This window comes from Battus philenor, unplaced genomic scaffold (genome assembly GCF_028537555.1).
Source record: "Battus philenor isolate CCGP_79_NKW_IND1 unplaced genomic scaffold, ilBatPhil1.0.hap1 SCAF_25, whole genome shotgun sequence".
Lineage (NCBI taxonomy): Eukaryota > Metazoa > Arthropoda > Insecta > Lepidoptera > Papilionidae > Battus > Battus philenor.
In genome coordinates this window covers 2784201-2807847 of record NW_027181688.1, presented here as the reverse complement: position 1 = coordinate 2807847, position 23647 = coordinate 2784201, and the positions used below count along the sequence as shown (strand labels likewise).

The following is a 23647-nucleotide window of genomic DNA, read 5'->3' as shown; positions in this document are numbered from 1 at the left end:
ATGACAAAATATCACAATTAAAACATAAAAAAGTTAAATAAAGATTTTGTACGGAATATTTAATATAATGTATAATACTTTTAAACTATTATCTTACAAAAGACTAAAGATAAATAATCTATACGGTGTCTGCATATATAAGACTGTTGAGTTGTGACATCGCTTGGGCGGAATCTTCATGGAGTTACTGGGCTTCAGGACCTTCCAGGAGAGAAGTACCTCGACTAGAGTCGTAGTATTTAAGGATGTCTGAAAGAGCCAAATCTTAGCTCGATCTTTCTTACAAGGATAGGTAGTTTTTAATAATTAAAAAAAAGACAAAAGGTTGTTAATTCAATAAGCATATTTTAATTAGTGTCGACTTTATAAGTAGACAATGTTAACCTTACTCGCACCTTAAGTGGGTCATTGTTGAGAAAGACTTCAGGCTGTTTGTTCACTTGACGCGGGCGAGAAGTGCAGGCTGTAGTGTGACGTAATGTCGTTACCATGCGGGCCTGGTTTTACGTTCTTTGAACGCATTAAATGTTTGATCTTAAGAAAGATGCTAGGCTGCAAAATTAAACAAAAAATTATTATAACTTTGACAAGCAAAAGGATTGTAAAATAATATATATGCAAGTAAAAAATAAAAATTAGGGAACTAAATTTTGATAGTAGAAGAATTGTGAATGAAACAAAAGAATGTAAAAGAAAATGTAATGAATGAAAGAAGATATAGTAAAAGAACTTGTGAAGGTTGACAGAAGAGAATGCGGATAAAAAATGTACTATTATGTACTACTTATTTGAAACTGAAATCACTGTGATCGACTTAAGATAGGGGACCGATATATAATATAAAAAAGACTGACTTCATAAAATTATCACGTGAATATTTTTCTATTTTTGAAAGTAGAAAGTTCTATTTTAAAAAATCGTAGTTTATGTAACAACTACTATATAACTACTGCTGCATGGCGGAAGTAGCTATATATTGGTCCTTTTCTTACTTAGAATGGACTTCCGCAAAATGACGCCTGAATCCATTAGATACAAAGTATACTTTCGCTTAGTCCAAAATACGCTTCCAAATCGCTCAAGAAATCACTGTCCAAGTAACTTACCAAATAGTCACTTTTATATCACTGATCGTAGATCTTAATCTTATACCTCAAAAAACAACACTGAATTGTCGTCATGGGGAGTACACCTATTTATACTTCGGATAAGGTTCTAGTAAGTTCGAGATAGTACTCGATTAGAATCTCCGAGAACTGTACACAAAAATGCGTTCATGGCAATAGGGTTCAGAGTTTATTGTTTAGAGGGTTATGTAACTACACCTAAGCATTTATATCTATAACCAATAATCATGTGTGTTCCGTATTTTAAAAATATATATCCATTACAAGAGTAGCTTTACTCATATTGTATATTGATTTATATATATTATTTTTTGATGCGTTTTAGAATGTTTTTGTCTATTTTAGTACGCACTGTACGCGGATAGGTGGTACAATTATTAAAATTGTGCAACAGAATATAATGTTTGGGAAAAAACGTAGTCACGCAAACAGTAATGGTATTATAATGTTTACGAAATAGATGTCATGTGATAGTCTATTATGTTTTTATTGTTAAACACGTTCTGTGCCGCGGCAATTTTTGAAGATTTTTCATTCAGGCCCCACGTATATAACGGGGCGTATATGATCGACGCTTTAAAAATTAATAAATACATTTAAAAAACTTTTAAGTTAAACGGTTTTTTGATACCCATATTGTGATGGTTGTGGAAAAATATGTACCTAGTCCGCCATATTGGAACGGCGTCCATCTTGAATTTTAAATTTTGACATAATCATCGTGTTTTACTAGTGTAGCCCTTTCATTTGATACCCATATTGAGGGGGTTAAGGAAAAATACGTAATCCGCCATTTTGTATCGGCGGCTATCTTAGATTTATAATGATACTGATTTTATTATATTGTATTGTCATATAAATTAAATGTGTGTACCAAATTTCAGATCAATCTGACAACGGGAAGATGCTTAAATTTCAATTTCTAATTTTGACCCAAATAAATAAACAAATAAATTCCGTAAGGGTCGAACTAAATAAAACCGTTTAAAAAAGTCGTTTAAGACGTATGCTTTACACTTTTTCTGTATAGCTATAATTAGCGGGAAAAAGTTATAAATTTTAATATGCATTACGTACGCGCATGCGTGATGTGAAGTTGTCTATATTAGAGTCTACAATTTATTTGTTTAAGAATACTTTGTTTTTCAATGACTACTGCGAATGTCCTGAACGGAAAGTACAGCGCCAAGCGAAAGTATACGCCCCACATGCCATGGAATGTGTTAAGGAATATTAGACGCAGCCTTGGTATTTTTATTGTTTTTTTTTTATTAAATTTATTTTAATATTATTTTCCAGTCGGAATTAAACCTGTTCTAAGTTCAGTCTAGGCCAATATGGGGACTTGATGTGGTGACCTCACGTTTCAGTAATAAAGCAGGCAAAAGCTTTTGAGGGAAGCGTCGACTCTTTGACTAAGTGCCATTAGCGTCATGACCTCTCAAATCCGCTTGTAAATGCTATTATTGCTACAATTGTTCTCTATTTCTTTCAAGGAAATAAATATCTAAAGAAGTAAGAGGATTTAGTACATACAATAAATTGCAAAAGTCAAAGTTTGAAAATCAAAATGTGAACAAAATGACAAAGAGGATGAATACACACAATACAGAGTACATACATTATTAAATACACATTATAAGCGAACAATACTCTACGCCCCTGACACAAAAGTGTCATAGTGCTCCCACTGCAAATATCTTGCGCAATTCGCACTTAAAAAGGCTTCTCTGCCCGCTGAGGCCGGGCCTTGACAATTAACCGGTACGCGGCAATTTTTAAAATTCGAACGATATATTTATCAGTCGCCAGTTACGTGTTCTATTTTTAATTCATGCACGCTTTTAAGAATGAAATAACGTTAAAATATGCAATTTAAAAACGACAAGCGCATACGTCCGACTACAGGGTGAACAGAAGGCCATGTTGAGGTTGTCGGTAGACGCTGGATGCAGTTTCCTATTGGAGATCTATGAGGAAGCCCTGTCCTGTGTGTAATGACGATGATGCTCTTTATATAGACTCAATGAAAAATTATGATAATACACAGTAAATACGTATATGTATATACATACGTAGAAAAAAGGTTCTTCAGATGCGAACGCGGCGTGGGTAAGCCCTCTAACAGATACACCAAATAATTACTGTCACGTTCTAAATCACGTAAAATATTTTAGCATTTTGAATTAAAATTAAATCTAACAAAATATCAAATTCGCCTCCTCGATAGGATAATTCGAATATCTTTCACATATCATAAAATTGTACAATTTACATTTCCTGTTTTTTATTACATTTTATTATATATACTGGTCACAAGTATGAAAGAGATGGTTAGAAATAAATATATATGCTTATTATACTTAATATCTAGGCTCCATAATATCATCCAATACATTGGTATCTAGTTGTATAGACACATTAATAATAAACACCTTTATTATGCTATTAAATTATCATGCAATAAATGAATTAGTTTTATCTATCGACTGAAAAGGACAAGAAATTAGTGAAGTTCGAGTTAGAGGAATGTTGTTAAAAAACCCAAATACGTTTACGGGACTGTCTTATTATTGAGACAAATTGTTAATGCGACTACGCGTATCGGTCTGAATTGAAGGACCTTTTAAAAACAGCCAAGTAAAAGAAAATTACAAAATTTTTGAAACCATTATTAAAGCCTTAAGATAATTAAAATGTTTAAAAAAAGTTTAAATGGATTTATTTAGATCGACCCATAAGGAATTTATTCGGGTCAAAATTAGAAATTGAAATTCGAGCACCTTCCCGTTGTCAGATTGATCTGAAATTTGGTACACACATTTAATTTAGATGACAATACAATATAATAAAATCAATAACATTATAAATCTAAGAGAGCCGCCGATACAAAATGGCAGATTACATATTTTTCCTTAACCCCCTCAATATGGGTATCAAATAAAAGGGCTACACTAGTAAAACACGATGATTATGTCAGAATTTAAAATTCAAGATGGACGCCGTTCCAATATGGCGGACTAGGTACATATTTTTCCACAACCACCACAATATGGGTATTAAAAAACCGTTTAACTTGAAAGTTTTTTAATGTATTTATATCACCTAGGAACGTATCACCTATAATCCTATATAAATTACCTATAGCTGTATGAGTTTCTGTATTCTCGGCATATTTACGGAATATATACTCCCTGAATGTAGCTTGTAGTTGATAACGATGTATGGAACATTCCATATAATTTAATATTCACAGCGCTAAAATTCTGCGAACTCGAAACAGGTAATATAAATGGGCAATAAAATGTCGTTATTATTTGAACGTATATAAACAGAGTTTTAATTAAAACATTGAAAAGATTATGAGATTTTACATCGACTGTTATGCGTTACGATGGTAATAACTTAAATACATCTGTATTGGATTATGCTTGTATAATTCTATTAGTGTATATATATAAGATGTTACTTTATACTTAACCCGTATTAAATGTACGCAGAAATATGCCAAGGTACTAAGACAGCAGGCAGATACTTCACAATCGACTTCATTCTTCGACTCTCCCTACTGACCGGGAGGCACGAGTTCATTGCTGGTTTTTTAAGCCAGAAATAGGCGCTCACTAGTGATTGCTGCCCAAGCTCATCACCTTGGCATTCACCATTCACATCAATTCGGCACAATGCGTTTTCCGCTTGGAGAGTAAGAGGACTTTGGGCGCTCTCCGCGGTCCGTGATGATTATAAACCACGTCTACTAAGGACGATGGCATCATGATGGTGTACGCTGAAGGTTTCTATATTGTTGATATCCTTTCGAAATGTTATTGTACCTATATTGTGACCGACACATTAGCGAAAATCGCGTCGATTTGCCACCTAACACGACCGAAAATGTCATCGACCGCAAAGAGTTCAGAACGGATTTTCAATGCTGATCAAGTGATATATTTTTTGACTCTTTTTTCGGGACCTCTCGTATAATTTATGCCGTGGGTGGACGGTGTCTTTAGTTTACATAATAATTTTTTCACATTTTTATACTCATTTTTCGTGCTTCACAATATAGTTCATTCTTTCTATTAATATACGTCATTCTTTTTCATACTTTCCTTCTATATATCGCTTCACTTCCTTCGCCTTCCCTCAAAGGTTAGGCAGCTCAAGTGGTATTTCTGGATTTCGCAGGCCAGCGCTTAAAACGTCTTGACGATAACTATGACGAGTATTTTCTATGCATCTTATCCTTTGCATGCCTGGCCAGTGATGATAGAGTACGGTTATTGATTGATCACACCAGTAGGTAGGTGATCGTTTACGTGGTCTTTTTTCATCTCCTTTTCTTAAAACCTGTAGTTTGTCGATGTCTACTCTTCCTACAGTCTATCGGAGTTACTTGGTTGACTTTGGACAATGTGGCCAAAATAACTTAAGACTCGTTGGTAAGATATTGTCAAAATTTTTGTCTTGAACGTGATTTAGATAGAGTACGCACTTCTTGGTTCGTCTTTCTATCGATGACATTCCACATTTCAACTTCAACTTTTTCCGGTCTGCGAGTTCATTTTGAGCGCCAGTACAGTCAAATAACATAACTAGCACTCGAATTGCTTGATGCTATATTTTAATGGCGGTATTTTAAGTATTTTATAATTTTTTTTTATTTTGCCAATTACAAAATGTGTTTCTGAACTCAAAACTGGAGAACTGTTCTATCAATTCAGATAATTATTATTATTTTTATCAAATGGATTCAGGCGTTATTTCGCGGAAGTCCATTCCAAGTAAGAAAAGGACCAATATATAACACAGAGTATTTGTTTGGCACTAATCGATATAACATTACTCCTGAGGATGCCCCGTTGAGGGGTGAAACACGTGTTGAGTGATTTAACGGTGGTAGTTGTATAATTCGCATTGTTTGCCGCATGCGCATTTATCTGACTGGCAGGCGGTGCACTTTATTGCACGACTACTGCTGCATGGCGGAAGTAGCTGTATATTGGTACTTTTCTTAATTATTATTTTTATTAAGGCATAAGGAAAATAGACGCTCATATATATATGATACAAATCTGGATCCATTATATTTAGATTAAACGTCGTAAATAGGACTTGTGACATAAATTTAAATGTTTACACATTTTTAAGGATTTCAAACATTAACATAAAATATGTATGGTTCTTCAGAGTTCAGTAGAACTTGGATGTATGGTCACATTTTTTCAGAAAGTCTACTTTGGTAAATAAGGTAGTAAAATAATTTTGTAAGAAAAGGACCAATATTTAGCCACTACCGCACATGCAGTGGTAGTCGTGCAACAAAGTGCACCGCCCGCCAGCCCGCCGATAAATGCGTATGCGGCAAACAATGCGAATTACACAACTGCCACCGTTAAACGACTCAACATGTGTTTCACCCCTCCACGGGGCATCTTCAGAAGTTATGTTCTGATGTCACATATTTTTCTTGTTTCACCTGTTTGGTTAGATACTTATAACTAATGGGTTGTAGACTTTTAATTTATTTGTATATATTTACCGCTTGATTGATTTAAAATGGTGAGAATATATAGTGTATTTGTCAGTAAAAAGATTTAACACCTATTCCTGTGTATAAAGTAATCAGTTGGAAATATTTTACATTTATTATTTACAATGCGGTAGGCATATAACTCTTGACTGTATGAAGTCTGCAGGGACAGGTAGTAAACAATAATTATTTATATAATATAATATATATTATTATTACAGATACCATTGATTTTTGGATACCATACGTAAGCCAGAAAGTAAAGCAAATAAGCTTTACATTCATATATTATTCAGTAATGCATGATTTCTCTAGTTCATATTCAAGTCCGTATCTCGCTCATCGTCTCGGACCGGCGTTAACAATTATTATAATTGCTTCTCTGATGGCGTATAAGGAAAAAGGAGTAAACATAGTTACGGGAAAGGTTACAAGGAATTCCTTTTTAGTTTGCATTTTAAGGCCGCTGCGAATATCGGCGGGCGGCGAATTATCGGAACGATCGCTTGCGCGTAAAAATTGCCATTCCGATCGCGTTCTGGCGTGGTGCAAAATATAAGCTGAAACGATTTAAAAATTACTAAGAAAGGGACTAATATATAACTACTTCCGTTATGCAGCAGTAGTCATGCAATGAAGTGCACCGCACGCCAATGTTTTTGTCTAGAATGTTCAGTAGTCAAATTTTTACATATAAGTAACAAAAAGTATTTTATCACACCGCTTATTGTCTATCACTTGGGACAAACGCGCCCTCGTCGACGGTGTGAACGAGGAATCGCGCGCATTTCAATTGCTTATTTACGTGAACCATTGTGTTTACAAAGCGAAGGCAATTTATTTAACGATCTGCGTCTGCGCGCCTCGCACGCGCTATTTGTTTCACGTAATAAAATATCATCAAAGAATTTTAATTTGTTTTAAAAAGATTCCAAATTTAAAACTATTGGCTTAATGAGACATTATCGATGTTATATGACTTCATTTGTTCATATTATTCTCCAAATAAGATCTTTTATACTCATGGTTTTTTTTTTGGGCACTTTTAAAGTACCTTCTGGGGTATTAAATTTATTTAATCAATAAACAGCCTATATATTGTCGGTAGATAAAATAGAGCGTCTATTTTTAAAGTCACATTGTCACAAGACACAAATTGAAACGACGCAAAGTGATTTAACATTTTTCATAGCAAACCGTGTAAAGGTCGAAAATAGGTTCCAGGGTTTCGAAAATACTACATTTTAAAAAGGAAATGGAACAAAGTGAACATTTAAATAATAAAAATAGTTACAAAATGTTATAACATTACAATACACCACGTACAGTAAATGGCGATAAATATTGCACATCGATCTATGGAAAGACAGAATCGCCTAATTTCGGCGTCTTAGAGCGTTATCTCTGTCCCACGCTACCTGTGTGACGTTTTGTCAGTCGTTGTATTTCGTGCGAAAGAGATAACGTTCTACGAAGCCGAAATTAGCCGATGTACTGTAATTGAAACTAGACTTTAAAATTATCAGAACAAAGTTAAAGTAAAATTGTAATAAAATTGCGTTGGTTTTAGTTACAAAGGGAATCCCCGAGTTCTAATGGCATGGCGCAATGAGAAACAAAAGTGTTGCCATCTTCAGTAGTTATTGGTCAGTTAAATTCCAATAGAAGTAATAAATTAATGTGACTTCACTTTCCTTTTTATCATAGTAATATATACAGATAATTATAAATCCTTTTATAAAGGTTTTATTATCCCGCTTACGGAACTCTAAAATCAGTTCTAACATTCAATTCAACAGACACCTCTGTTAAACGAAAACAATATATTAAAGTCTATTGTGGCTCGTTGAATGGGGCAATGTAGCGCAAGGCCACGGGGTCGAATCCGTCAGTATCAGTTGCTAATGCATCTAATTGATTTACTTATGCGGGTGAACCGAGACATTCGATTTTGTATTCTATTTCCTTTTATATAAGGCTTAAAATGACTTGTGTAATCGTGTTGATTATTTATTCAACTTAAATTATTTACATCCGACGAAAAAGAAAAAGAAATGGTACGCTTAGATTTGATAGGCGCAGTTATGCATTTTCATTTATACGGATAATATCCTTATATATGTTATACAAGAAATTACCACCTATACTGACTTATCACGATATTTCTGGAACCATGATGTATATAGACTAGAAATTTGGAAGGAATATTCCTTTCGCCGAGTAAAGAGCAGCTAAGATTCTATGAAGTCAAACCACGGGGGGGGGGGGGGTAAAGGAGGCGTTCGTTAAGTATGTGAAGCAGGCGAGGTAGTGCTAGTTGTAAATAAAAGGAATGCGTTAGAAAATTTTAGTCACAAAGTCTTTTATCGATATAAAAAAAGTTCTATGTTTCGTCTGTAACCAAATGTCCGGACTATTTAACATACATCGTCATCCTTTCAGTTGTAGAACGTTCACAGATGATCGAAAGGCTCTCATTAAATTTCCAAGAGGACCGGTTGGATGTGGTCTGCGTCCAGCGTCTTCCAACCATATAAGAAAAGGACCAATATTTAGCCACTTCCGCACATGCAGCGGTAGTCGTGCAACAAAGTGCACCGCCCGCCAGCCCGCTGATAAATGCGCATGCGGCAAACAATGCGAATTACACAACTGCAACCTTTAAATCACTCAACACGTGTTTCACCCCTCCACGGGGCATCTTCAGGAGTTTTGTTACACCGATTAGTGTCAAACACAGAGTCTGTGTGCATGTACGGAAGTTGCTAAATATTGGTCTTTTTCTTACTTAGGGCGGACTTCCACAAAATAACGCCTTATTCTATTAAATATTCCAACCATCTTATGGGTGGATGTCCTTGGTTGCGCTTGGTTGGCGTGGTCTTCGCTCTAGAACCTCTAATTACAAATGAATTTTTTGCAGTTGAAACTTTGATACAATCAGTTTTTCACGGTGCTTTGTAAATACACTTTTGACGTTCCTTACTTTTAGAATTTATAATTATTGTTAACGTACAATACATTTTTTTTCTTTTTTTTAATGACCCCCGCTATTGGGGGCCTCTCGTACCCCTATCTTATGGTGGGACAGGGACTTATTTTACAATTATATTTTTTCACATTCATTTTTATTTTCTTTCTCTTCTTTCTTTCTTTACATTTTCATTTTCTTTCAGTCTATTTTCTCTCTTTCATACAACAATTCATCTTTCTTTCTCGTTCGCTCTATTCAACTTTCATTCTTTCCTCTTTTCTTAATCTCTATAATTTTATTTCTGTTTATTTACATTGTTTTCGTTACACATTGTTATCACAGAACGTACAATACATTATAATAAATATATTTCGAGCCCACAGTAAGAATATTGACCTCTTTAAACCGATTTCTCATGGAGATTCTAAACTCTAAGTCGTAAATAGCTCGGATGGCTCTGCAGCGCCTTGATCTGAGACCTCTGAGGTCTCTTTTTGCTATAAAAAAGGCAGTGCGTAATGACGGCAGTGATCATCCATCACCCATAAACCAGTATCGTGTTACATTATAACATAAAGTATCGAGTCAACTCCATTACATTCATAAACAACGGATTGCTTCGAGCGTAACATAATCTCCGTATGTTTTGCGAGCACGTAATGCAGATTATATAACATCCGACCATCGCAACGAGGAGACGATGCGTGAAGATTGACTCGTTCCTTGGCAGAGATTTCGTACAATTACGTTCTCTATATATCGAATATATTTCTACAATTTTTTAATTACAAGTGATGGATCCACGAAGAGATATAAGATCAGTCATCTTGGTGATCTTCACGGTAAGCCTATAGCAGTGGACGTCTTTCGACTGATATGATGAAAAGAATTTTCCACCTATGTACTGACTCGTCGCTATATCTGAGAGCATAAGGTTATTTTCATAGAAACATTTCTTTCGCCAAGTAAAGGTTTTTTTATTGGCCTTCTTGGAGGCCGCTAGCTTGTTGTGGAAAAGGGAATTTTACATTTTGTAATAAATTTTTCAAGTGTCTTTTATTTTCGTTCTTTCTCTCTTCTTTCAGTCTTCACACAATCGTACATTCTCATTCATTCTAAATTTCCTTCTTTGTATCGCCTTTCATTCGGTGTGTATGTTTATTAGCTAACCTCTTCTCGGCGAAAAGAACAAAGTAATAAAATAAATATATAAATTTAAATTTTGAAATAAAGAAAGAACAGTAAAATACACTGTGGTAAATATACATACGTCTGTAATATAAATAACTTAAGCTCTAACAAAATAAGAATAGACTGTGACACATTGTTACGGATAGACTGAGTATATATATATATATATATATATATATATATATATAAAATTTTCAGGGCCTTTCATCATCTCAAGTATTACAGTCTAAGTCTATCTAATTATTTTTAATTTATATATATACATACACACACATGTATATATATATATATATATATACACACATGTGTATATATATATATATATATATATATATATATATAGTCAGGCTCTACACTGTTGCCTATTGGCATTAACAAATTCCACAGGCTAAAGTGGGCAGAGCGCAAAAGGCACTTAGCATGAACCTCGTTTAAGTAGCTTAACACATAAAAAATCATTCTTGGATTGAAAACGAAAAAGACTAGCCCCTCTTGAGGTATTCGACTAGGATGGGAAAAGTAAACAATCGTTAAATTGTCTCTTGACTTGAGACATCTCATGTGCGTCTTACCACTACGACGAACATGTAGTCTAATGGAACTTGTATTGAAAGTACAAAAAAAAACGTAATATTACATTAATGTACATTTATAAAAAATTAAGTTAATAACTTGTCTTTACTTGTAATATATTCAATTATAATCATTTCAAATAAACATTTTATGTACAAAGATCATATGGCCACATTCAACGAAAACCAGATGACCACGTGGTAAAAACTGCCTTAAGCCTCCCAGAATTCCCAAGAGGGAAGGAAAGGAATTAGAAACCCTTCAACTTGATGCAAGGACAACCTAGGATAGAGTGGCCTGGCGCAAATTGATAAGGAGACCCGACCCCAAATAAAGGGAAAAGGGAAGAAGAAGATGTACAAAGATCATAAGAAATCTATTCATATGAACACACGTCGTAAGGCCAAAAGACGCCAAATACATGTACGAAACTAATCGATATAGCCTAAAGGATTGCAAGGTTAAAGTGGCAGTAAATTACAGCGCGCAGAACAGATGATCGCTGTGGAATTTACATTATGGTATCACAAAGTGGACAAACAACCTTGTTAAGGCCGTCAAAGGAATTCTATGGGTGTGGTCCAGTTGTGAACGTATTACGGCAGAAATAATGACGATGTTAAAAAGAAATTAAGCAGATAGCTATCTAACGTCCTAATTATACTGAGTATGGAAATAAAGTTTTATGTTATACGTCAGAGTTCCCCAAACTTTTTTTGTGTCGTAAACCCCTTGCCATGTTTTGCCGTATTGGTTAGACCCCCTACTTACTTGATATTGATTTCCTGTAAATTTCTAACTGTAGTGAAGTTTAGTGTTAAAAACTAATTAAAAACACATGTTAATTTATACATTTATTAATTGAATTTAAATTAAAACTACTCAAAATAAAATTTTGTATCTGTTATTTTGAGTAGTTTATGAAACGAATACCAAAATTCTTCAACTTACACAATTTTATAAACATATATAATATTTTTTTTACTTCATAGGTACTTTTATAAATAATGTAAATGTTTTGATATTATAAGATAGTATGATGTAAGTAAATAGGTACAATCAGTGTATGTGTTGAGATCCACTATCGTGGACCCTTTCATTTCATGGACCCTCAAATTTTTTTTCGCTGACGTAGACCCCTTGCAGGTTGTCATAGACCCCTAGGGGCGATATAGACCACTTTGGAAATCACTGTTATACATGATTGTAGATTATATAAGTATGTAAATGATGTTTTACTTTTTTTTTATTCGAAAAACGTCCAAGGAAATCCGGTATGAGATAAGAAGTAAAAACAACTTTAAGAGTCGTTAAAAGTTGTTTCTTCATTGAGTTTCATCGTGACAAGTTTTTATTTTAAACATTTTAATTTTTTACTGGCCGTTATTAAATGATGTAAGAAAGATGTAAAGTTTTAATAGTCAAAAATGCTTTTACGACCACCTTCAGATCATAACACACATCCGCTATTTAATTGTAGCTGTAAAGTTAAAATCGCGCGTTAAATAACGAAACTGTTATAACACTAATCGTAAGCGTTATAAGGTTTACCGTCCATCTCGCATTAACACGCCGCGAGTAAAAGAGATAGACGAAGGTACTCTATATTTGATGAACAGTTACGTAACGGCACGCGCGAAATGCAACTTCCTTTCGCCATATTGGATAAGTTATAATCCGCGTTCCGAATTTAAATTTTGTTCAAATCTTTGCAGATATGAGCGGTAAAATCTGCGGCGCTGTGATTGGTCAGTTCCGTGACGTTATGACGTGACGCGTCTTCCTATTGGCGGAGGGCGAATTCCCGCGTTTTTTTGGTGAAAATGTCTGGACTGCAGACGAGGAGCGAGGATAATATTAATGGTGTCGACGTCCGAGAACAAGGAAGCGCATTAAGGTGAGTTCTATTAACCTATATACAGTCTACATTGCTATGGAACCTTTAATTCTGTTTATTTGCAATTCTGCTTTTAACATTTATTAAAATGTTACAATGTATAAATTTTAAATTTAGAACAATACGTCAATGTACATTTTAGAAACATTTTTTTTGTATTTTTGGTTTGTTTATGTACCCAAAGGCAATAAAATACATATTTGTATGCATATAGGTAATTATTTATAAAAGTAAAATCTTTAAGAGCGTGAATATATAGCTGATTTGTCAATAAAAAGAAAGCTAACCCTTTCCTTACCGCAGTCCGTTTCGCCTGACGCTACTGAACCGGGCATGTGCGCCGCGAAGTGTGCACATTGCATGGCGGTAAACTAATGTTCTAATTTTCTCATTTGTGTTACATATTTAAAGATTTTACTGGTATATTAATTAAAAATAGAAGTTCGGATAATTCTTAGTAATTTATTTGGCTGTGATAAATCTTAAAAGTGATCTACACATAAGCCAACATTACAAGGTGGATGCCGGCTAGCTCCGGCGCTGGTAACGAAAGGGTTAATTTTAAGCTTTTATACCTATTACCAATCACTTTGTTTAAAATGATCGCTGTGAAATATATTACATTATTTTGTACGGGAATGCGAAAGGCCTGTAACTTCTGGCTGTACAAAGCCTGCAAGTAACAATAAATAACTTTAATATGTAGTAATCCGTATTATGAATACATTTTTTCTTACTTAACCCTTTCCACTCCAAGGCTGTTATGTAGCATCGATAAAATTTAATTAAATTATAGTATCTTGCGATTCTAGAATATGTTTCATTCATTCGTGATTCAAACATTTTAGTAACAAAAATCTTTCCTGTTTTAAAATTTTCCGCAAATAGAAGTATTACACCATGTGGAGCTTGTGGAACAAAATCAGTGTCGAGTGAAACTCGACATTGGAGTGGAAAGGGTTAAACCACAGGTCTTTGTATAGAGTGTACGATATATTAATCGACAGGAAAATACAGTACCCGGCAATAAATAAAAAACATGTTCACATTATGTTTACGCATTAAATTATTTTTTTATTTAATTTTACCCCAACCTAAAGCCACAACTTATAGAAAAATTGGTGTATTTTATATAAAGAATAAAAATAATTATCAAAAGAATCAAATGATACTTTGTTGTAACAGCTCTTAATAGATACCGGACTGGTTGTATTTCGTACGACAGTGATAGCGCTCTACGAAGCCGAAATTAGCCGATTCTGTCTTTCCAAAAGTCGATGTGCTATATTTATCGCCGGGTATTGTAGTTATCATTATCATATATTTAAAGCCTTTACACCTATAACCAATCATCTTGTATACTACAGGTCTAAATTTACTCTTACCTTTCCTCACTGAAGATAATTTAGTTGTGTATATATTTACATTTGAAAATGTTCATAAAACCTTTATTTTTTATATATTTACGTTACGGTATATATAATTACTAAAATAATTTATTTTTGCATAGGGTGTACCATAAATTTTACACCTTTAAGGATTTTTAACTTAGAACTATTCTATTATATACGAAAGGATTCTTAAATAGAGTTTTGTTTAATAAAAGAAAGTGTCAAATAGTGTGTTTATACAATGAGTTGCAAAGCCTCTCCGAGAAGTTAACATCGCCTAACTTGTAATTACTTTAAGCTATTCAGTTTTAACTTAAACTTAATTGCTCCTCAAGTACATGTAACGCCGTGAACGTTAAACTTTTTACGACGGAGATTAAGATAAACATAATCACGTCGCGCGTGGCCTAAAATTAATGAAAGATAAAAAATAATTTGGAGAGAAAAAAGCCAGAAAGAAAATACGTAGTTATAAATATAATAGAAGTAATGTAAATAAATTGAAAACCATACTTGTGATAACCTGCGTTTAATAAGTATAGGAAATAAATATACAAAATAGTATAGAATAAAAATAAAGCTAAAAGCGAAATGTGATAATAACCTAAACCTGTGATATTTGAGGAACGAGGTGAAGGAAGAGAGACGATGCATGAAACGAAATTAATATGTAGAGGAATACTAGAGAATTATACAATGAAAGAAGAGAAAAGTTAGATCATATGACGAATAATAGAAGAGTAAAGAATTAGAAAAGTATGTGAAAAGAATTATTAAAATATCTAAATAATCTGTCCTAAAATCAGATAGGGACCTACGCGAAGTCCCAAAAATAAAGGCCATTAAAATAAAAAAAAAGCAGAGACCGGGTAAGCGTAGTGTAAGATTCACAAGTTGAAGAGATGACCTTATAATGCCGTCTGATAACACTGAATGAGGCCGCTTCCAACCTGTATTGGAAATGTATAGGAGATGTTTATATCCAGCTATGGACATTCTACAGCAATGATAATGAGATGATGAACGATGATGATACAGAAATGATGAAATAACACTTTTAAATATCAATAAAGCAATTAATGATAACAACAAGTAACGACATTTCGTAAAGACTTTTAAAAATCCTGCAACAGAAAAATGTTCCAACGTCGAGATTTAGCCGTTATTGAGATGGTAAATTAATTCAAACGATAATAGGCTTTTGTGTTCCATAAATAAATATTAGTTTCGGATGAGGTACAGCGTCCCGGATTGCATCCGGGGACGGTCAGCGATGCGAGAAATTGCTTGCAACGGTGCGTTCATTTTGTAATGTTCGCGAAATTGTTATTTCAGAAAAAAAATTAGGGTTAGGACAGACTTGCACAAATACCTTAGATGTTATAAATAGTTTATTAATAAGTAAGAAAAAGACTAATATAGCCACCCTATGGTGCACTTTATTGCACGACTACTGCTACATAGCGGAAGTAGCTATATCTAGGGGGGGCCAAAAATTTTTGCAAATAGCAACACGACACACGAACAATAGTCGATTACAAGAATGCCAACGGCGAGACGGAGCACATCTCGACGATGTAATTTTTAAAAAACAAATTTTAATAAATGATAATTACGGTAAATAAATCATAAACAAAATAGCATTTGTACTTTTATTTCTACACGTGTTTCAAAAGAGCAAAAATTTATGGCCCACCCTATATATTGCTCCTTCCGCTATGTAGCAGTAGTCGTGCAATAAAGTGCACCGCCCGCCAGCCCTTTATTGCGGCAATAACATAAGTATAGTATTCTTGTATAGAATAATATACTTCTTCCGATAATATTTTCATACTAGTTTTAAATCTCCAGTGGCAGATATAAGATGGATTGTTGTGGGAGAGATTGTTTCAATATATCATCTTTTACTCAAGCTATGTAATATCACGATGGGTCTTATAAGAAAGCTCAAAGTCACGCCTTTACCACGGCAATAATTACAGAAGCCTTCGATCAATAAATTGTATAAATGAATATATATATATATATATATATATATATATGTGTATGTATGTATGTACATAAACATCTTCACTACCCATAGATATCTTTGGGAGAGACTTATGCCTTGCAGTGAACTATGACTGGCTGAAACGACAATGAGGATGAATAAATATATTAAATTTCAGGAACGGGGAATTATATTTTTATTATAATAAAAGACATTTCTTTTATTTAATCATTTTATTTTCTTATTTAAAAACCCGTGACTTCATTTTGGTGTCTTTTCAATGGTATGTAGGAAAGTGCTATATATATATATATATATATATATATATATATATATTTAAATACATATCGCGCGTTAGGTATTTAGGTGAACCTAACGCGCGGTACATTTGTTCCGGTCTGACTGTACCATAAAGTACATAGTTATCTAATAAAAATTATACTTGGTTTTCATTGTACTTGCATTAGTGCATCGACAGTAAACGTTCTATTAGATCATTGAAGTGTAATTGGTTCCTCGTCCGCCCGCATTCGGCTCACGTAGCGACCAGACGTTGTCAGCGTTGACTGGACACATCCAAGGCACGCATTATACCTTGTTAAGACAATATTTCGTACAGAAGACTGAAAAATAAGGAAATGCGCCGTGAACCAAGTGGTAGAGGTTATGTCACACACGCACAAGTACGCACACAAACATACACACGCACGCACGCACGCACACAAACACATACACGCACGCAAACATACACACACACGCACTCACGCACACATACAAACACACAGAGTGAGAGAGAGAGAAAGAGAGAGACGCACGCGCACACACGCGCACACACTTTATGGTTAAGAAACTTTATAAATTAATATATATATTTATTAATATATATATATATATATATAAATATATATGTATATATATATATATATATATGTATATATATATATATATTAAAAGAATGTAATACTGTACACAGTTGCCTACAAGAGTAACTATTTTTTATGAACTTTCGAGTAATTTGGTATAACAACCGACATACATGTCTATAAGTATTTTAAGATTAAATACATAAACTAAAAAATTAAAAAAAAATTTTTAAATATCTGCTTTTATAATATTGGATAACAGGTCATAGCGCGTACACTTGATGGCCGCTAGAGCCTTGAGTTTCTAGAGTAGACATCACGGATAGGGAAGCAAATCATATGACGTCCACCCCCTAGGTAACCTAATAAGGTTATCAACGCTCCCTAATAAGGGAGCTTTGAATAACGCTGGATGTATATCGCTTCCAACTGCTATTGAAAACATGTGGGCTAGATCTATGCCCACCAATGGGTCTCCTATTGCCAGATTACGACAAATGTAACATAGGCCGTCCCACAAGGTGGACTGTAGACCTCAGTAAGTTTTTTTTTTTTTTAATATGGTACCCTTTATTGGGGACCTTTCTTACACCCTATCTTATTTTTGGGAACAAGATTTTTTGTCTTCAATAATTTTTTCACATTTCTTTTCATTGTCATTCTCTTTTATCGATCTTCATATTATCATTCATTCATTCTTCTATCATACATGCTCATTTTTTCTTAATTTTCTTCTTTGCATCGTCTCTCACCTTCTCCTCTATCACAATTTATCACAATATTTCTTATTCTAACGATTTAATTTTTTTTCTATCACTGATTTACATTTATCAAAGGACATTGTTTTCTTTTGCTATTTATTTTGTTATATTATTTACATACATACAATTATACTTATTTTTATTTACCTCAATAAGGTTGTCGAAGGACAGTCGTTAAAAGAAGGTTGCTACCAACCGGTCCGGAAATATCTGAAGGAAGTCTATGAACAGAAGTAAACATCTTACGGCTGAAATAAATACATTTAATAAACTTTTAAGATAAACGGTTTTTTGATACCCATATTGTGTTGGCTGTGGAAAAATATGTACCTAGTCCGCCATATTGGAACGGCGTCCATTTTGAATTTTAAATTTTGACATAATCATCGTGTTTTACTAGTGTAGCCCTTTCATTTGATACCCATATTGAGGGGGTTAAGGAAAAATATGTAGTCCGCCATTTTGCATCGGCGGCCATCTTAGATTTATAATGTTATTGATTTTGTTATATTGTATTGTCATCTAAATTAAATGTGTGTACCAAATTTTAGATCAATCTGACAACGGGAAGGTGCTTAAATTTCAATTTCTAATTTTGACCAAAATAAATTCCGTACGGGTCGAACTAAATAAAACCGTTTAAAAATGACGATGAAGGGGTAATCATATGATAAAAAAACATCCTCTATTAAAGGCTATAATGTAAACACCAGTTCGTTCAAGGCTTTTAATTACTATTCGAGATATCAATGAATCGAAACCGGTTTTCGAAACAATTACGCGCAATTATTACGTAGCGCCGGCCTTGGACTTACGGCGCTATTTCCTTTGTCTCCGCTAAGTGTCGTTAGGTAAACTATAAAAAAAAAATGAATTGCCTCGGTCGTTTTTTGCAACGTCTTCTGACTAGTGTCCGATTGATTTGTTCTTGAAAACGTTTTCATCGTTTATTTATACACCAGCTACATGATTGATTGGTGCATCGGTTTTATTTATAACTAAATTGTTAGTAAACTTTGACATAAGGTAATTATTCAGAAAGTGAACAGACGATTTTGTTAATGTCTTTGGAAAACGCTGGAGATAATTCGCTTTCAAACGGTCCTGTGGCGTGCATATCGCGCGCCACTCATACGCCAAGCTCTTACCCACGTGACCGTCAATCGCATGGCGGCGGCGGCAGTGAAACAGATACATGACAGATGGCGCCACAGTAGACGCAACGAAAATCTGCATCGCGCTGTTGAGAGTCTCCGCGCTCATTATAAAGGCTAGCGGAGATGCGGTCAACGCAGGAAGAAGCAACCGAAGAACAAGAAGCAACTGAAGATCAAGAAGCAACCGACGAGCAAGATACAACCGACGAACTACCGAAGCACAAGAAGCAACCGAAGAACAAGAAGCAACTGAAGATCAAGAAGCAACCGACGAGCAAGATACAACCGACGAACTACCGAAGCACAAGAAGCTACCGTACTACGACCACTCCTACACTACCGACGAACTACCGAAGCACAAGAAGCTACCGAAGAACAAGAAGCTACCGTACTACGACCACTCCTACAGTCCTATTGGAAACAAATGTATCTGTAGGAGGGAGAAGGGGGATCTGTATTCAACAGTGGACGTTCTTTGGCTGAAATGATGATGATATATATTTTGGATTAGTATTACTCTCTTTATGTCCTATTTCCTCACTATATATTTTGGATCGCTGTTAGAAACATCAATAGAAAATACTATATAGAAGACATAAGTTTATATGAATGTATAATTGTTACATTTTCATTGCATCTAATTATAAATGGAAACAACATGAGCAAAATATGTCTTAAATAAAATTAAGTTGCAGTAGTGATATCTAGGTAAGCATACTTAAGATTATGATCAAGAATTGTTGGGGAACAATTCCGGATCCACCTATTTTGTGCATTGTAAGATTTCGCTATGAGTTAGATATTATATAATACACATAAAGTCAGGCCATATTAAGGGTCCAAAAATTAGGTTATCACTTCCTATGGACAGAACAGGGTAAGGGTTATTACGACCACATCGTCGCATTCTATCAGGCGAATTAGTCGTCAAACGCGGAAAAACGTTTGAAAATAGAACAAATGTCATATATTTTGAGTAAATAATAAAATGACCGTTTTTTATTATTTTTAATGAGGTACAGTAACTTACACAAAAAATAATATAAATTTTTTTTAATACATGATAGTGTACGTATACCATACATGTTCATTAGAAGTTTTTACCGAGTCTTCATTGCATTTTTTTAAAATATTGTGACGAGTACTGAAATATCCAGAATAAAAAAGGTTTACGATCGAGCCAGTCGGGGCTGACGATGCTACATACAAAAGGTGCAGGTTATTAAGGCAATAAAGATATGCAAGCTTTATTGCAGCTTTAACTGCAGCTGGCAGACGGTTAATCTTCATGCATCGAAACCTACTCGTTGCAACAGTCGGATATTATATAATCAGCGTTACGTACAAGCAAAACATACGGACAAAGATTATGTTACACTCGAAGCAATTCGCAATGTTTAAGGATGTAATTGATATAGAGATGAAAAAGCTCAGTCCATGGTAAAATCCTATATCGGGGCTCTTACGTGTGGTCACTACTTAGTGCTCCCGCCTGAACAATCTAAGAGCTCCATGGTCTTCCAATCCAGTGAAACATTTAAACAGCAGCTTAAGTCGAAGCTTCCGAGGTCCATGCTTGATGCTTGGTTTCGGATAAAGTTTATAGGAGTGGTCGTGGTACGGTAGCTTCTTGTTCTTCGGTAGCTTCTTGTGCTTCGGTTGTTCGTCGGTTGTATCTTGTTCGTCGATTGCTTCTTGTTCGTCGGTCGCTTCTTGATCTTCAGTTGCTTCTTCCTGCGTTGACCGCACCTCCGCTAGCCCTTATAATGAGCGCGGAGACTCTCAACAGCGCGATGCAGATTTTCGTTGCGTCTACTGTGGCGCCATCTGTCATGTATCTGTTTCACTGCCGCCGCCGCCATGCGATTGACGGTCACGTGGGTAAGAGCTTGGTGTTTGAGTGGCGCGCGATATGCACGCCACAAGTTTATGCTATTAGCCCGGGGGCTTTTACAGCTTCATCGGAACTGAGTTCACGGAATGGAAGGGTTCGTGAACTTTAAAATAAAACAGAAGCTGGACAGACGCATTCCAGTTGTACGATGTCGTTCGTTAGTAAACCGCTCTACCAGAGTAGAGCTGTGTAGTGTTGATGTTGTGTATGAAGCTTGGGACGGCAGCGTGAACCACAGGCTAGTTAATGATAGATCCGGGTCTCACCTCGGTTTACCCACGCTGTTCGCGTGTAGGGATCAGGTGGCCGCCTCCTAAGAACATGCGTTGTGGCGTGGTGTGAGTAGTGTTTTGTTCTATTGTGAATTGTGAATGATGCTATATCCTGTGCGGAGTTTCGCAGGTGAAGTGATAGTTGGTACTGTGTGGTTAGTGCTTGCAGTGTTGTGAGTATCTGCAGCGAGTGTGGTGTAGTGCGTGTTTAGTAGGAATCCTGTGATGGGCGTGAGGAGTAAGTCTTTGGGATGTCTCTTGCCCATTGTTGAGGTTCGGGGGGAGTGGCGAACAGAACTCGCTATGAGAGGGTTTGTGTGAAAAGAGGCCGACTCCGAGAACAATTGCCCACATGTGGTAGTCTCAAAAATACCATGTATACTACAAAGTTAAAAATTGTATTACCATTTACGCTAATATTTACATGTTCGTCTTGTAGTCTTATGTAATACATTTTTTTAAATATTGAATTTCCTGAATGTTATGTCCAGATACATCGACACCTGACAATTAACACATACATGCGAACAAGACGTGATGCAAAGTATTAATACAAACCAGAAATGTCAGTCTTTCAAGCAGATAACGTTTTAATTGTATCTTCGCTTCCTTATAAATATCGATTTACAAAAATAAAGATTATTTTTAATTACGTAACGGTTGATGGTGTTTTGTTTTTGGTTATTAAAAAGGTTTAAATTACAATTAATATAATTGATAATAAATTACTTCATTTTTTTTTAAATAGGTTTGATTTGTTCATTTTTTTTTAAATTAGTATTTTTAAATAGGTTACAATCTATTTATTCTAATTACAACCTGCGTAGAATCATTTAAAGCATGGATGTACAGACAGCAAAAATTATACTCTCGCACATTCGAAAAATATTGAATTCTATTCCAGAATAAAACCAAAAAAAATTTAATTACCTATACTTCTGGCGGCCGGTCCGCCATCAGTTCATGATTTACCCGAGTGGCCCATAGTCTTGATAAGTCTGTGCAACCATGATTTAAAGTGACCATATATACAGGCGTATATGCGTGCCGTAGAAAAAGTGTCTCAAAATATTTTTTTTATATATTTAGCTTACTATATCAACTGATCGAGTCGGATATGAGAATATCCGTAGTAGTACGAAAATAACTGATTTATTCTAGTGATGTGGTAAATTGAAATTGTAGTTGTGATGGCCAGACGAGATCTGTCTGGGTCCATCTACCAATCTCATCTATGATTAGATTTCGTAGAGAAATACTGAACACAATTTTCTCCATGGCTCATTTGTATTTTATTATTCACAAATTATTCTGTTCTAAATATTTAATGGAATCAGGCGTTACCTCGTCGAAGTCCACCCTAAGTAAGAAAAGGACCAATATTTAACCACTTCCGCACATGCAGTGGTAGTCGTGCAATAAAGTGCACCGCCTTCAGGAGTTATGTTACATCGGTGTAACATAACTCCTGAAGATGCCCCGTGAAGGGGTGAAACACGTGTTGAGTAATTTGGTGGGAGCGGTTGTGTGATTCGCATTGTTTGCCGCATACGCATTTATCAGCGGGCTGGCGGGCGGTGCACTTTATTGCACGACTACCACTGCATGTGCGGAAGTGGCTAAATATTGGTCCTTTACTTACTTATTCTGTTCTAAATAAAAATTGTCCGCTATTTTATTCAGATACTATTATTATATTAGGTATAAAGGAAAGTAATGTCGCTTTCATAAGTTAAATTCACACGACTACATTTGTTATAAGTTTTTATTTCTAATCAACGATATATTCAACTACTTACTAAAATCAATGCCGGAGCGGTAAAAATCAATCGGTTTTTCTGTAAAATATGTCGACAGGAACGACATTACTTTCCAACGTTTACTGACCCAGTGATTTCCGAACGCGATCGTATACACTTACTTCATCGAGTTGTTTACAGTGCAATCACCATGGCTTAGTGTAAACAGTTTGACATGTGTCCACATTCATTATTACGTAACAACTGGTGTTGTCAGCGTACAAA

General features: G+C 34.9%; 1 protein-coding gene across 1 annotated transcript in view; it reads left to right on the top strand.

Moving 5' to 3' along the window:
* The window catches only part of LOC137924890 (pleckstrin homology-like domain family B member 1), a 164169-nt gene that overhangs the window by 30086 nt on the left and 110436 nt on the right, over positions 1 to 23647 (top strand). The window contains exon 2 of the mRNA XM_068768274.1: positions 13114 to 13295. Coding sequence (XP_068624375.1) covers positions 13222 to 13295 — 74 coding nt within the window. The 5' untranslated portion in view covers positions 13114 to 13221. The remainder of the gene's footprint in view (positions 1 to 13113; positions 13296 to 23647) is intronic.